The sequence below is a fragment of the Rhincodon typus genome, chromosome 11, assembly GCF_021869965.1.
Source record: "Rhincodon typus isolate 14 chromosome 11, sRhiTyp1.1, whole genome shotgun sequence".
Taxonomy (NCBI): domain Eukaryota; kingdom Metazoa; phylum Chordata; class Chondrichthyes; order Orectolobiformes; family Rhincodontidae; genus Rhincodon; species Rhincodon typus.
In genome coordinates, this window is record NC_063342.1 from 18070318 (window position 1) to 18085957 (window position 15640).

The following is a 15640-nucleotide window of genomic DNA, read 5'->3' on the forward strand; positions in this document are numbered from 1 at the left end:
AACCACAGAGAATCTAACTATCTCTCCTTGATGTTCAATGGCATTACCATCACTGAATCCACTATTCTCAACAATCTTACTATTGACCAAAAACTGAACTAGACTGGCCATATCAATTCTTGGCCTTCAAAATCGGGTCAGATGCTAGATCCCTGTCACCCCAATGCCTATCATCCATCTATAATTAACAAGTCTGATGTGTGATGGAATAATCTGATGTAAGATGAATCCTCACAACTGTTCATCATGTTGTAAGAGCTATCTATGCTATCATCCTAGCAGGGGCCCACAGGGCCTTGTTGCTTTAATGTGGTAGAGGAAAACTGCTTGGTGGTCTGAGAAGCTGTTGTTTTAAACAAAATATCGTTTATTCCACAAGCAACTATGTACAAATTACATTAATCTGACAGACATCATTATAGAGATTATGAGAAAGACCCAGACGTTAGGTCTTACTCCTTTGAGATCCTAAGCGCTTCTCCCACCAAATGTGTCTGTGTCATAATAGCAGCAGATGCTTAAGGAACTCCTCAGTATTAACCCTTTGAGACCCTTATGCCCATAAAGAATATCTCCCCTAAGCTGTTTTTCTCAATACTAATATTATGCATTTCTTAGACCTTTAACACAACTCCCTCTAGCCCACAAGTTTCTGACTTCAGAATCTGAGCAGTCTAGGTGTTTCACTATTCTCCTGGAAGTTGCTCTGTTCACACTTGGAAACTTGTAGGTCTATGTAGAAGACCATTGACTTTGATTGTGTTCCTAACAGTGTGTGGCCTGATAAGTCCCTTTAGACTGGAGGATGTTTATTGTCTTGGATTCCCCTCACAGAGGACTGCTGTCCTGTTGAAATTGACAGTTTCTTTTTTGCTGTATCCTGAGTCTCAAATGAGGTGACTTCTCTTTCACTGTGTCCTATGGATATTGGTCAACCCATCTCAATGGTGACTTCCACAGAACTGTATGAACAACATCTTCAACTTCCATGGAGGAAGCCAGGCAATGGGATGCTTGAGGTGGCAGTGTCCTGACCATGTTGCTGCAATTCCACAGCCTCTGTTTTAGGCACAGTGCCCATGACAATGCTTTCTGCTGCTGCTCCTGTGTTTGCTTGTGCATTTGTTGGAAGCCACTAATTGCTAGTGCCATGGGATCTTCTCCTGCCTAGGGCAGAACAGATGTCTTGCTTTCAGCAGTCTTCCAAGTGGCTGAGATGAGGAGAAATTTCTTCACTTACAGAGTGGTGAATCTTCGGAATTCTCTATGCTGGAGGGCCATTGAAGGTCAGTCATTAAATGTTAGTTTTAAATTTAGAGACTGACAGATTGCTAGCTTCTAATGACATCGAGTGATGTGAAGATGGATTTCTATGACTCTATGCTGCATCTCCATGCCTTAGATGGCCAAAATAATCATGCTGTATAAATTGGTATCCCTTTTCTCAAGTCTGTTTCTTATATCCTAGTCTTGATAAGTGTAAGACAAAAAGCTTCAACTTCTTTAAGCAATGTTTAAGAAACAGAGTTAAAAGGCAGAATCATATAGTGGCCTGAGCGAAGTGGACCATGCTGAAGTTTGTCAGCAAGGCTGCCCTCAACATTGGAACCAACTTGTTGCATCTTCTATGCTTTACACAAGTGGCTTGGTAAGTTTATCACTCAGTGAGTGACGACTTGCCTCTTAAGGGGAATTATTAGTTGTTAAATGCCTCATTGACAGCACAACTTGCCTCACTATTATTCAGCTTCCTATAATACCAAACTTGCTAAATAAGCTAAACATTGAGAAAACTCAACGTTGAATTCAACTTGCCACTTGCTTCGAAGTATCTTGATATTGGATACCGAGCATCAACATCTCAGAGCACATTCTGTGGGAATTGGTCACATGCACCCCTCATCCACAGACATTGGCTTCTGATGTGTGCCAACCTCTAAGAACCATCATGGCACACGTCCAATCCATGTATAAAATACTTCTGTACTTCAATGCTGCACCTTGGGCTGCACTGGCAACTGTCTTTGTAATGTTGCAACAAGGACACAGTGCACTCAAGGACACACATTCAGCGCATGGATTGAACCAGGTATTATCTCCAGCCTCTGCAGATGGTGTCATAGCACACACACATTTGATCCTACCTAGACGCTTGCAACATCCCTGCCTTTCATTGCCTTGTCTTGCCATCTTGCCTTGCCTTTTCCACTTTCTCCCCTCAGCCAGAGATACAAGGTTCATACTATTTCTATCTTGCTAAATGTCTTATATGAATATGTTTGCCTTCCCATATAGCACATTTTCAAATGTGGAACTTTTACTCAAAAATGTTTTTGAAATCAATTTTCTCAGCTTATAAATACCTGAAATACTAAGGCACACTTTCCTTGTGTATCAATGAAAGGAAAGGTTTGTAGTTTTTTTCATGGGTCTTTTAGAAATGTCCAAAAATGCTTCATGTATAATTATTTTGAAATAAAATGGGGTAATGTATAGAAAAGTAGCTATCACTCACAATACTGTTAACTTATTGCAAATAACATGTGGATCCACACTTGGGGAAATTTCCTGACCACACCATAACGATAACTCTCTGCTCTGCTTTGAGTAGTATCACAAGGTCCTCAATTTCTGTCTATTGCATTCAGGGGGCAGCAAGTCTATTAAAGCAGTCTGCACTCAGTATTATGCTGGAGTATCCACTTTGATCATATGCTGAAGTTTTGCAATAGGCTGTAAGTCACAACTTTCTGAGACAAGAAAGCTACTGATTGAACCAAAGTAATTTATTCTGACGATAAGACCTCCTGATGGAAATTCATAAACATTTTTGATATTGTTGTAAAAAGAGAGCCTACTGAGTTTCAAGATGGTCGATCAAAGTTCAGTAATACCAGGTGCTAGTAAAAGTTTGAATATGGTACTAAAAAGGGAACACATGTTTGTTAATCTTTGATTACATTGTTCCAACTGGTCTCTTTGATTTCTCTCATAGTATTTGCAAAGTCTTTGATAATTAGATTAGAATCATGAGCAGCTGAAAGCTACAGATTGAACCCCGCCCTGTTTAGGCATTGATTTTAATTAAATTTACAGTTTATAGAGAATGCTGATGAGATGATACCTTGCAGTAGATGAGGATGGAGAGGCTGGTGAGCTGTGAGGACAGCTGTCATCTCATCGTGATCAGAAGGATGAATATATTCATAAATGCTGTTTCCTGTTAGCTCCACCTGGTAATGAAAGCATTTCAGAACTTATTAAACACACATAACAATATGTTGCAATGTAATGCCCCATCACTCTACCTATTTTAATTATAAAATAAAAATGGAAACCAGATGAATAAGCAGGTAAAATGGCCCAGGCCATTTACACATCCTGGAGTCAGTCTCATTATTGCATGCTCGTTTGCGTGGTGGCAGGACATCTGTCCAAAGTTGACAGATTCCCAGTTTAACATCTGCCTCTTTGGGACTGACTCTAATTTCTATGAGAACAATACACAAGCAAAGTCCAGCGAATGCTGGAAATCTGAAATAAAAACGAAAGATGCTGGAAAACCTCAGCAGGTTGGGAAGCATTTTTGACAAGAACAGACATTCTGAAGAAAAATCACCCAACCTGAAGTGATTATTTTCTCTCCACAGATGCTGTCTAACCTGTTGACTTCTTCCAGCATTTGCTGTTTGTTGTTTCTAATTTATCAATTGATAGCATCAGTGGGGCGCAGACTGAGTTTCTTGCCTGGTTATTCTAGTGGGGTGAACCAGGGGGAGAAGAAGGTTAACAACTGGCCAATTTAAATATTTTTCTTCACTTCCCCTGTTGAGCTAGGAAGGTTAGGATTGCTCCTCCAGACTCCGTAGGAAAGCTCAGTCCTGCCCCGTCATATTCTTATTGTCCTTATTCCAAAGGTAGTGAAGCTGATGATGGTACACTTATTGCTACAGAAGCAGAGATCAATAAGCTCAGTGTACCCAAGGAATGGAACCCATAAACTTGCAGTCAATTTCACAAACCATATTCATTATTTGGGGAAATTAAAACAACGGTTTGATGAAGCTGGATGTATATTCTCTTTCAGAATTACATATAGTTTCACATCTAGGATGGATCAGTGCAATACTAGGCATAATTGTAATTAGTCCTTGAAAGATATTAAATAGGTAAAACTTGACAACATTAAAGGCTTGAATAGCAAATAGAGGGCATTTCATCATAAGGAATATTATAAAAATAGATGTATTAAATCTATTCCTTTTCTTTCGTAAGATTATTTCAACCAATAGACATATGGGACTGTTGACTTCAACAGTCAGTTTGGGTATTGTGACCTGCTAAAGCAGAGCAATGCATAAGGTAACATCAAAACCTCAGCCTGCATAATAGTTTCAACAATTCATAGAAACAGCACATTATATTCAGTTCAGCTAACACTATTATACATTTTAAATCATTTATGTCAGTAGTTTGTTTCCAAGTATGTTTAATGGCATGGGAGGTGATCTAATAAATGATCAAAATACACAATCATAAGAAGATTAAACAGATACACTCATTTACCAAACAATTTATCACATTCATTAATGTATGTTAAAATTATAATTAATAAAAAATATATTAAAATTTAAAATGTCATAATTTTGCAATAGACTCAAAATGTTCATCATCATCATCATCATAGAACCCCTATAGTGTGGAAGCAGGCCCTTTGGCCCAACAAGTCCACACCGACCCTCAGAGCATCCTACCCAGACCCACCCCTATAACCTATCTAATTTACACATCCCTGAATGTTCTAGGAACTATTACTAACTGTGAAACAAAGAGCTCCCCTTAGCTGATTTGTTAGCAAAACTTTCATCCATCCCCTTGCCACCTCCATTATTTCAATGTTGTCAAGGCTGATCTCCCAGCCTCCATAAATTTCAGCTTAGTCAACTGCTTATAATTGATGCAGCAGCAAATCTCATTCACTGTTCTCACTAAGCCCATTGGCTCCCAGTCTCTAGCATGTTGAATTCAAAATCCATTTCCTAATGTTTAAATGTCTGCAAGCCCTCACCCTTCCTTGCATCTGTAATTTTGATCAATCTGACCACTGTCTGAGAATTTCATGTTCATGCAATTTCGGCTGCTTGTATATCTATTATTTCCTTTGCTCCTGCGTTGGTAGTTGTGTTTGGAGAATTCTAGGCCCTAGGTTCAGGAATTAATGCACTAAATCTCTTTTCTCTCCTTCCCCTCCAACTGTGATATATTTGAGCAAGCTTTTAGTGATCTCACCTAATACTACCTTTGATTCTCTGTGAAGAAAATTTAGACTCAACAATGTGTCTCAACCACATCTCAGATGAACATCCCTGACACAGTAGTAAATTTCTATTCCCGGAAGAATCATTATATTATACTTCTGAACAAGGTTACTTAAACAATGAATGTTCTGTGCCCTTATCATGCACCACTATTAATAAAGCCTCTAAATGGGCTCACTAACTTTCTCTTGAAATGAAAGAGCATAGTTTATCAATGCCTCTGAAAACATCAAAAACAAGTGTCTTCCAGCAGACAGATAAAGTTTGCTTTGACAATCTTCATAGTGATTAATAACTCTAAAAATAGGTTTTAAATTCTAATTAATAGCAGAAAAACTAACATTTCAAAATGTCAGGTTTTAAGTTATCTAATGTAACAAATAACTAAAAAGCACTGTTAACTAGACACTACCCTTGCAGGCAACTTGTGTTTTAAATCAAAGAAGCGAGTATTCTTCTTTTATTAGTCCAACCAATAAAATATATTTTTTAACATATGTGTCCATTTAACTTTCCTAGAATCAATAAAAGTATTTTTTAGCTTCCAAGATTGTGGTCCTGTTCTTTTCTTTCCTAAACCTGGTAACTTGCAATCTTAGAAGTATATTTCACATGAGATTTTCTTTTCCTGGATACTGTCCTGCTGGCTCAAAATAAGCAACTCTTCCAGCCTCATTTTAACTCTCTATAAATTTATTCTTTTCATTCTAAATCTGCCTCATTCCAGTGTTGCAGACCATAAAGATTTTTCTGGTCTCTATTAGCTCCCTCTTCCCTGAAACCAGACAGATTTTTAAAAAAAAATCTGTCTTGCTTGGTAGTACTCTCAGAAATGTTGTAACCTGATCTCTACACTGGCTTCCACTGGATCCATGCCCTTGGTAATATGAATCACCTGGGTCCTGGAACCAGGTAGAAATTCTAGTTAGCTAATCTTGTGAGCCTAATCTTTTATCTTGGAACTAAATGGACAGTTTAACATGCAATTGTTTACAACCAGAAGTTCTCAACAGTTTTCTGGGACTTTGGAGACTGTCAACCTCCAATGGTAACAGATAGGTTTCTGCTATTGTTTCCAAGCCTAAACACTTTGCACCTTCACCCAGTAAAACAATCTAAGCCTTTGATTAATTTCTAACAATCAAAAGAACCAGGCTTACTGTCAGGCAGATTTCAGAAGAGATGACATGGTACACTTAGTCCCAAAATCATAACAATCTCATAAACAATTACAAATCAACTTCCAAATAACAATGTTACAACATTTGGCAAATTGATATTGTTTAGAGGGTGATTGGCAAACAGCTTATCTTATGCACTTACATCAGAATGGTGGATCCCCAGGTTTAGAGTTTAATCATTGTGCAAGTGTGTTGCATGAGGCTATCTGGACTGAAACTCTCTTAAGAATAAGTTCAATGGTGAACAATTTGAAATTTATGAAATTTAAGTTAATTTCTGAAATGTAAGTTATAATGTAACATCCTCTTCCAGATGAATAAATATGCAAAGTGTTAAAATTTTGAAGTGGCAGCTCTCAGTTTCTAATGTATTTACATTTCCCATTTTGCTGAGTTTGAATGAATGCCTCCTGTAAATGAATCCCCTGGGATCCCGAGATGGCTTTGCTCCCACATCCACCTATGGTGGTTTGCAAAGTCTAACAGCTTCTACTGTATGCTGACCACATAAAATTTCTGTTTGCCAGTGTTGGGAAGCCTGTAACCTGATCTTAAAAATGACTTCCCCTGCCTCTTCCCAATGGCCTCATGAAAGTTAATAGCCTTGCACCCAGGTAGCACTTAACTATTCTTGACCACAACTCCCTTTGTCAACTTCAAACTAACTGGGCTATTCATAATACAACTGTTTACACCTGTATAGGATGAGTGAAAGGGCTAAAAGTTAATGCTGATATTTGACAGCTGCATGAGAAAATAGATTGTATGTTTTGGGAAAATAGGCTGTGAAAGTTAATGGTGATATTTGAGAAGCTGTGTGACCTTGAATGAGCCCTGTGAACATTCCTGTACATGCCAAAGATGACTCTGGTAACTTGTTTTTCAGTAGCTGTTTTCTGTACTGATCAGATGCTTTGTCTTCTGTATTTGTTTTTTTCTGTGCCTTGCTGTTCGTTACACTGTATAAGAGAGAGAATTTCATTCCAAGTCATTGGACTTCACCTCAGACTGGGATCGCGACCAGTACCAGGAACAACCTCAGCCTCCAGCCCAGCTGTCAATCCAGGGGTCCTCAACGGGCAGAAGGGTGTGAAGCTTACTGTTTTTTATTCTTTTTTTTTCATTCTTTTTATTTACTTAATAAATGCTCATTTTTTTATTATTACTCAATAAATGATTGCATTAAGCAAATTGCTGTTGTCAAACCTTCTCTTAATTACATTTAACCACATCTGAAAAAAACCACTTGGATGCACTCTGTGATCCAAGAAAACACCGTAATAATTTCAGTGCCTTTTGGAGACTTTGGGACTTTCTCTGCTGTAACTACATAGGCTGTTGTCATTCTCTCCAAGTATAAGTACCTTGAACCTCATTCCCAGTGAAATAATCTAAGCTTTTCTTTAACCTCGGGCAATCAAACCAGCCAGATTTCTGTCAAGCAGCCTCACGGACAGGTCACATTACCTCCTTCATTTTACCTTTAATTTCAGCTCATAGTCCTGAAACACAGCAATTTTATAAAACTCTAAACTTGTCTATTTCAGTCCTGATTGTTCCTGTTGCTCTAGCATCTGCAGCATTTTGGTGAAAACACTTAGAAGTCTACTACCCTTAGTGTGAACAATGCTTTCTTATCTTTTTCCCTACTGAAAGGCCAGAACACTATTTTAAAGTTTGTTCTTGATTTTCATACCAGAGAAAATAGTTTCTCAGTGTCTAGACAATCACATCTTTTTAACATTTTAAACACCTAGGGCAGATAATCCTTAATCATTTATACTCAAGGGGCTATCAGGCAAGACCTTGCAAGCTACCTCACAATTTACCCACCTAAGCTCTGGTATGGTTCTGATCAATGGGCTCCGGACATCCTCCAGCCGATTATGTCCTTCTGAGATACGCTGCACCAAATGCTGAAAGCAGTTCTCCAGATGAGGCCTCATCAACGGTCTGTACACTGATTTTTTTTTGTCTTTTGACGGGTACCAGAAAGGGCAACATGCGGAACGATTTTAATGGATTTTGAGGGTGTGAAAATAATATCACGCGCTGCTATTTAAATTTGCAATGGAACAAGTCACCGAAAAGTAAACGACGAAAGATGTGTGTCCCATAACACCAGAGAGGGCCAGATAATTTGGAATAAGTGTAAGTGTGACCGCCTGGCTGGAGACGGTTAGATTTCTCCCAGACAGAGGGGCTGAGAAAGGGTTGCGCTTGGAAATAAATTAACATGTGAAAAGGAAAGGAGCACTTTGATCTTTCATTTCAAAATTTGTGGGTCAGAATAGAGATTGGACAGGTCGCGGTTTAGCACCTAGTGTACAAATTGTTTTGTTCAGCGGGTCAACCCGATTAGATTAGGAACCAACTTGTTTTCTTAACGAGCAAAAATAATGAAGCCTCGAGAACAGCGAAAGGGAAAACAAAACTATACGCACTTCTGTAACCACAGTGTACAATTAAAGGATATAATCTCGCAGGATCACTTTTGTAAAATATCAGGGAACAGTTTGAACTTCTAAACGACAGTGAGCTTATTGGTGAGTGAGCAGCACATCTGATGGAAAACTGGCCATAATTTGCACCATCAATGAGTCACAGAACTTTAGGGAAAGCGCACGGCGAGGTCCAGCTAAGTGAACGGTGTGTTCCATCGCGCTTTGCCACTCAATGAGTCCATTCATGCGGTTTCTCACCAACCCGCATAAATTCAGTTCGTGTTCTGGGACGCATGCTTTAATTGGTTAATCTTTGAGGCCATGTTCATGTCCTTTCCCTCAAAGATTGAGGGTGAAATAAAAGCCGGCAATGTATGCCAGCACTAGAAAGAGGGAGGATTGATAAAGTGAGGATTGACAAAGTTTGAGATGGAGTTTTCTTTAAAGGACAAAGCTGAAAGCGTGCACCTTATCAAAAAAAAGGGCTGCATTCTCAAATTGTGGCGACTGGAATTAACTTCCTCCTCACAGTGGCCTATACCCCAAACAAAGAGAGCAACTCACTTTTATATAGCGCTATTAAACTAGTAAACTGCCCAAGGCGCTCTGCAAGACAGTACCAAATAAAATTCGACGATTAGTATCAGAACATATAAGAACAGACGACTAAAACAGGTCTTAAAGGAGAATAGAAAGAGAGGTGGAGGTGGACCAAATTTGGAGGAATTCCAGGGAAAGAAAATTGTTGTCTTTCGAGATTTTCTGTTTTTTTTCTTTTTGTCTTTTCTTTTACACACTGTTAACAATAACAATAAAACTTTAATGAGAGACTACAGTGCCATTAACTAACTTGTAGCCATTGAACGGTGTTTAAGATGAGCCATCTTCTCACTACACTGAGGAAGGGTCACCGGACCCGAAACTTTAACTCTGTTTTTTCCTTCAAAGATGCTGCCAGACCTGCTGAGTTTTTCCAGCAACTTTGTTTTTGTTCCTGATTTACAGCATCCGCAGTTCTTTCGGTTCTTCTCTACACTAACCCTTTACCTCTTTGCCTGCTGCACTCTCCCAATCCAGATGAAGGCTGCAGCCTTTCTCCTGGGATTGTGAGGTATTCTCTTCTTAAGCGTATCACAGTCATCTGTCCTTGTAGGTTATCATGCATCTGTCTACTCTAATCCCATTTTCCAAAGCTTGCCCTAAAGCCTTGCATGTTGTGGCATTTCAAGTAATCATCTAAATACTTAAATGTTGTGATGGTTTTCGCCTTCATCACGCTTTTGGGCAGTAAGCGTCAGGTACTCATCATCCTTTGGTGAAAAAAAAGTCTTCCTGAAATCATTTCTAAACCTTAAAGCTGTACCCCCTGGTTATGGACTCCTTGACTAAGGGGAAAGGTTTATTGTCATCTATCCAATCTCAGTTTCTAATAATTTCCTCCTAACAATCACCCCAAACCCCTTCCCCCAAGCCTTTTTCTGCTGTAAGGGTAACAAACCCACCCTATCTAGTCTGTATTCATAGGCGAAGATCCAAAGATCCTTTGACAGCACCATCCAATACCCATGACCACTTCTATCTAGAAGGACATGGACAGAAAATACCTGGGATCATCACAACTACAAATTCCCCTCCAAGCCACTCACTATCCTGGCTTGAACTATATCTGTGTTCCTTCACTGTCACTGGGCAAAAATCCTGGAATTCCTTCCCTAATGGCATTGTAGATCAACCCACAGCAGGTGGTCTGTAGCAGTTTAAGAAGGCAGCTCACCACCACTTTCTCAAAGGCAACTAGGGAGGGGCAATAAATGCTGGCCAGCCAGCAACGCCCACATCCGACCAGGGAATTAAAAAACACCTCACTACAGCCCAGGCAGCTTCCTATAATGTTAAAAAAAAAACTGCGAATGCTGGAGATCTGAAATAGACAAAAACAGATATTGTTGGGGTAACTGAGCAGATCTGGCAGCATCTGTGGAGAGGAAAAAGAGTTAACTTCTCCAGTCTAGTGACCCTTCTTGATGAGTCTCCTTTATGAATTTCCTCTCCAGCATAATCGCACCATTTCAATAATGTGGCGACCAGAACTGCACACAATACTCCAGTTATGGCCTAACTAACACTAGCGTCTCAGCAAATAAAGACAAGTATCCCATATTGTCTCTTAACCATCTTATCCACCTGTCCCACTGCCTTACGCCAAGTTCCCTCTGATGTTTTAGATTCATGCAGTCATACAGCACGGAAACAGACGCTTGGGTCCAACCAGTTCATGCCGACCATAATCCCAAACTAAACTAGTCCCATCTGCCTGCGCTTGATCCATGCCAACCCCCACCCCCCCAACCTTTCTTATTCATGTACTTATCCAAAAGTCTTTTATAACAGTACCGACATCCACCACTTCCTCTGGGAGCTCATTCCAAACACGAATCACTGTGCAAAAAAGTTGCCCTTCGTGTTCTTTTTAAATCTTTCTCCTCTCATCATAAAAATAAGGCGCCTAGTCTTGAAATCCCTCACCCGAGGGAAAAGACGCCTGCCATTCACCTTACCTATACCTCTCATGATTTTAATAGCCTCTATAAGGTCATCCCTCAACCTACTACGGTCCAGTGAAAATGTTCCAGCCTGTCCAGCCTCTCCTTATAACTCAAAGCCTCCTGTACTTCCTGGGGTTCTAACATTTATCTCGTATTCCCTTGCCTCGCAAAAAGGTGCTTTAAAAGCTGACCCAAAGCGATTTTACACTTGCTGTTTCCATTTCTTTTAAATTTCTTAATAAGAACATTAATAATGTGATTGGAAGTCATGGAGTCACTAATGTCACAAAAGGAGGCCACTCGACCTATCAAGTCCATGCTGGATGTGTGTACTGTACATTTGAAAGATGTTCGGAAGATTTGACTTCTTACCTGGGACAAGCCCAAATGTACGGACGCAGTTTCCGAAATGTACATGATTTTACCGTCGGACGCGATTACAAAAACAAATCCGTCTAGAGTCTGAAAACGGAACAGAAATAAAGAGGAAAACATTCGTAAGTCTGTCTATTTTACAATAATGGGAATTGCTTCCATTAATACATCGATACACAGTTCCCTGCACTTCACGTTCAACAGGTTAAGGCATTGCCATAATTCAAAGCGTTCATTGCAGCGAAAGGGAATTGAAATTAGAGAGGAACGTACGCCGTATTGAATGAAGTTTTGAGGAGATGTAAGGGATAGTGAAAATGGTCTCCCTCCGTTACTTAGCTCCGCTTTTAATCGCATCGTTTTCTATCTAGAACCGGATTATGTGTTAAATTCCATTACCTGAAGTAAGTGGGATCCCAATTCTCTAGCCATATTGTCCAAAGGACTTACGCGACTAGACTGTCCCCAGGCGTCTCCCAGACCTGAATGAGAAACACCAAGTACATGAGCAGCTCTCAAAACCATATCAGTTATTAACTGCTGCATTAACCTGACAAGACGTTTAACGTTTGAACAAGACGGTGGCTTATCTCTAAAAATAGCGAGTAAATCTTTCTCTGTCTGAATATAACAATGTTTCAAATAGTTCCTCGACGTGTTTATATCGTTTGCTGACACACACCCCTAAAAGAACAGGTTCCGTTCCCCCGACAGTTTTCACTCACAATTGTCACTATACTGTCGGCGAGGTTGAGTTATATGTTGGTGTGGTTGCTGTGTGCTTTACCGTGTCTATCGGTAATTAAGCACATTGTTGGCAATGGCTCAGCAGAAGTACTCACCTTTCAGAAGCTTGAGAATTCAAATCTCTTTCCAGACACTTGGGCCAGAATCTAACTTAAATTGACATTTCCATGCATGCTGAATTGTCTGAGGGGAAAATCCCTGACTGGTGTGGACTTAAAAGTTCCTGTGACCGTTTGCCGATTGAGAACAGAGCAATTATTCCGTGTCTGGCCAAGTTTTTACCCTCAATCACTTTGACTGTAGACAAATTATTTGATCATTATCAAATCGGTGTTTGAGAAAGCGTGCAGTGCAAACTAGCCGACCAGTTTCTTTCATTAACAACAATTAAACTTTTAAAAAAGAATCGATTGATTTTGCGACTTTCAGAGGTCGTGAAAGGAGCTATGTAAGGGCAAGTCTTTGTTTTTATTATTGTGAGCGCAGCATATATTTGAGGTAGTGCCGTGCCTTATGTGTGGCTGTGCGCGCATGTCACATTTTTATTTAAGGTTTTAGTGCACATGCTGTGTTTGTGTGAATATGGATAGAAGCTATGCAAGACGCTGTATTTATACTTGTTAATCTGTAGATAAAGACCATACCTGTTCTGATAATGAGGCGTGCTAATGTATATTTATATGAATTTACCACTTACGTTAATGAAGGGTAATTATGCGCTTATGGGATGTACATGTTTCTATGTGGGGCAAAAATTGTAGTCACACCTGACACCAAATTCACTAATTTAGGAATAGAAACAGATCACAGTTTTTTATGACACGTTACAGCGATAGGATGGAACCCGTTTCACTTCCTCACACGCCCCTTGAATACATTTACTCCGGGACTCCTATCAGACTGTTACAAATGTAAATCCGACCCCCAGGTTGGTCAGACCCCTGGGCTGTGTGGTAGCAGAAAGAGAAAAAAATTGCACCTAAATGACCACCCCTCTTCCAAATGAGATCCCAACTGGTTTATTAGAGATGGATTGTATCAAAAACAGGATTTTTCAAACGCGCCTGACTGCGACTACGGCATCGGAATACTGGCTACTTCAGAGCAACTCAATAAAGCGAACTCTTAGGTGAAATCTTTCTCGGACACAAAGCGTTCGTCGCCCCTTAACCTCCAACATCAACTCCCCAACTCACACACCTTCACTTCAGAAACGTTAGCAGAGCTTTCTTTAACAATTTGAACAGTCCTTTTTACTCTGAAAATATACGGGTTCACACACAATCCTCCAGTGCGTATTTGTCTTATGCCAGAAGTCACACGACACCAGGTTATGGTCCATCAGGTTTATTTGAAATCTCAAGCTTTCGGAGCACTGCGTAGGTGATTTCAAATAAACCTGTTGGACTACAGCCTGGTGTCGTGTGACTTCTGACTTTGTCCACCCTAGTCCAACATCGGCATCTTCACATCATATTTGTCCTGTACTCTCGCTGTTCACTGAAGTGCTGAGGTACTACCTGTTGCAAATTGCAGACGGAAACCTGATGAAGACCAGCGCCAATTTCTGATATGGCAAGAAAAGTTGTAAGTACCGGAAGATATTATGCACTTGAATAAGTTATATGTAGACCTTTAAGTGCAATAAGTGATGTATGTCTATAAGTGGGATGTACAATCATTTACATGTTTTTATGGAATCTATCAACTATCAACTAGCATGGAATGTTTCTGGGGACATTCGCAGATGTGCTGTTTAATGTGCGCCTTCTATTTATCAAGTCGGTGTGTGCTGTTTACCTGCATTTATGTGCAGTCTATGGTTTGTGCACTGTGCAGTCACATTTACACACACGATTATGTGTGTCTGTGTGTGCTCTAGGTTTACACATATTTCCTGTCTCTTGTTAGATATCGCATCAACCCCTATTAGATAACCCACAGCCACACTGCCACGGAGCAGGGACAAGAAGAGAAGTTGCTGGAAGCTCAGCAGGTAGGACAGCATCTGTGAAGAATAAATCAGAGTTAACTTTTCGTGACCGGTGACCCTTCCTCAGAACAGGGAGCAGGGAACCCTCTTCATAAAGGGCATTTAGCTTGATGACTGAAATGACAGCTCGATAGACTTACAGCCTTCTAAGAGATGCGGTGGCTCGCTTTACATCAAGTTGGTGCGTGTTCGTGTGCAAGGTTGATGTTTCTTCTTATCATTACTGTCAGGTCAGAAGAAATCTCACCACCCAGAAAGGTTGACTTTTTTCCCCTCTCTGTAAAGATACTACCAGGCCTGCTGAGGAATGCCAGTATACTGCCGGTGCTATTTCAGAATTTCAGCCTTTTGTTGTCACGAGGTGTGTGTGTTTTGTCTGTGTCTAACTGCTTGGCCTATGGGGATTCAGTTACATCTTGCCTGTAGTGCCTCTTAAAGATTGATGAGATTCCTCAACAAATAATAATAGCTATATCTTTAGGAAGACTACGCCATGTGATACCCTCAGTCTGAATCTTAAATGGATTGGGATTCAAGATTTTATTTTGCAACAAAAATAATGATCATCGAATGCAGTCTTTTTCGTCTGTCTTGCTCTATCCGAGTTTAAAATAGACACATCCTTGACTTATATTAAAAAAAATCAAGCCGAGAAAATTTGATGAAGGGTAGGCGCCTGTGCCGGGTCCAGGGAACATTTGAAGTCTGCCCATAGACAAGATTTGTGACGGATGAAAATGTCAGCGATTTTCCTATTATTGCTGCTTCCCTGCAGTGAGCCCAGCACTTATTACAAACTGAAAGGCGAGTAATTAATTTTGGAGACAGTTTATTCATAATGCCATATGGATTATTGCTCCAAAATAACCTCTGGGTCTTTCCATTATAGGCGTCTAGATTAGCTGTATTTTGTGTCCAATAATTTGAAACACTTCTCTGAAACACTTCTCTGACTAATAAGATTTTAGAATCGATCTGGATGTGAGCAGACTTTTAACAATTGACAGCTACTTTGCATGACACTTACAGCAATGTG

At 40.0% G+C, this 15640-nt stretch overlaps 1 protein-coding gene across 1 annotated transcript in view; it reads right to left on the bottom strand.

Moving 5' to 3' along the window:
* The window catches only part of sim2 (SIM bHLH transcription factor 2), a 94575-nt gene that overhangs the window by 45791 nt on the left and 33144 nt on the right, over window positions 1-15640 (bottom strand). The window contains exons 2-4 of the mRNA XM_048603125.1: window positions 12264-12346; window positions 11862-11951; window positions 3125-3233 (exon numbers count right to left, since the gene is read on the bottom strand). Of these exons, the coding sequence (XP_048459082.1) occupies window positions 3125-3233; window positions 11862-11951; window positions 12264-12346 (282 nt within the window). The remainder of the gene's footprint in view (window positions 1-3124; window positions 3234-11861; window positions 11952-12263; window positions 12347-15640) is intronic.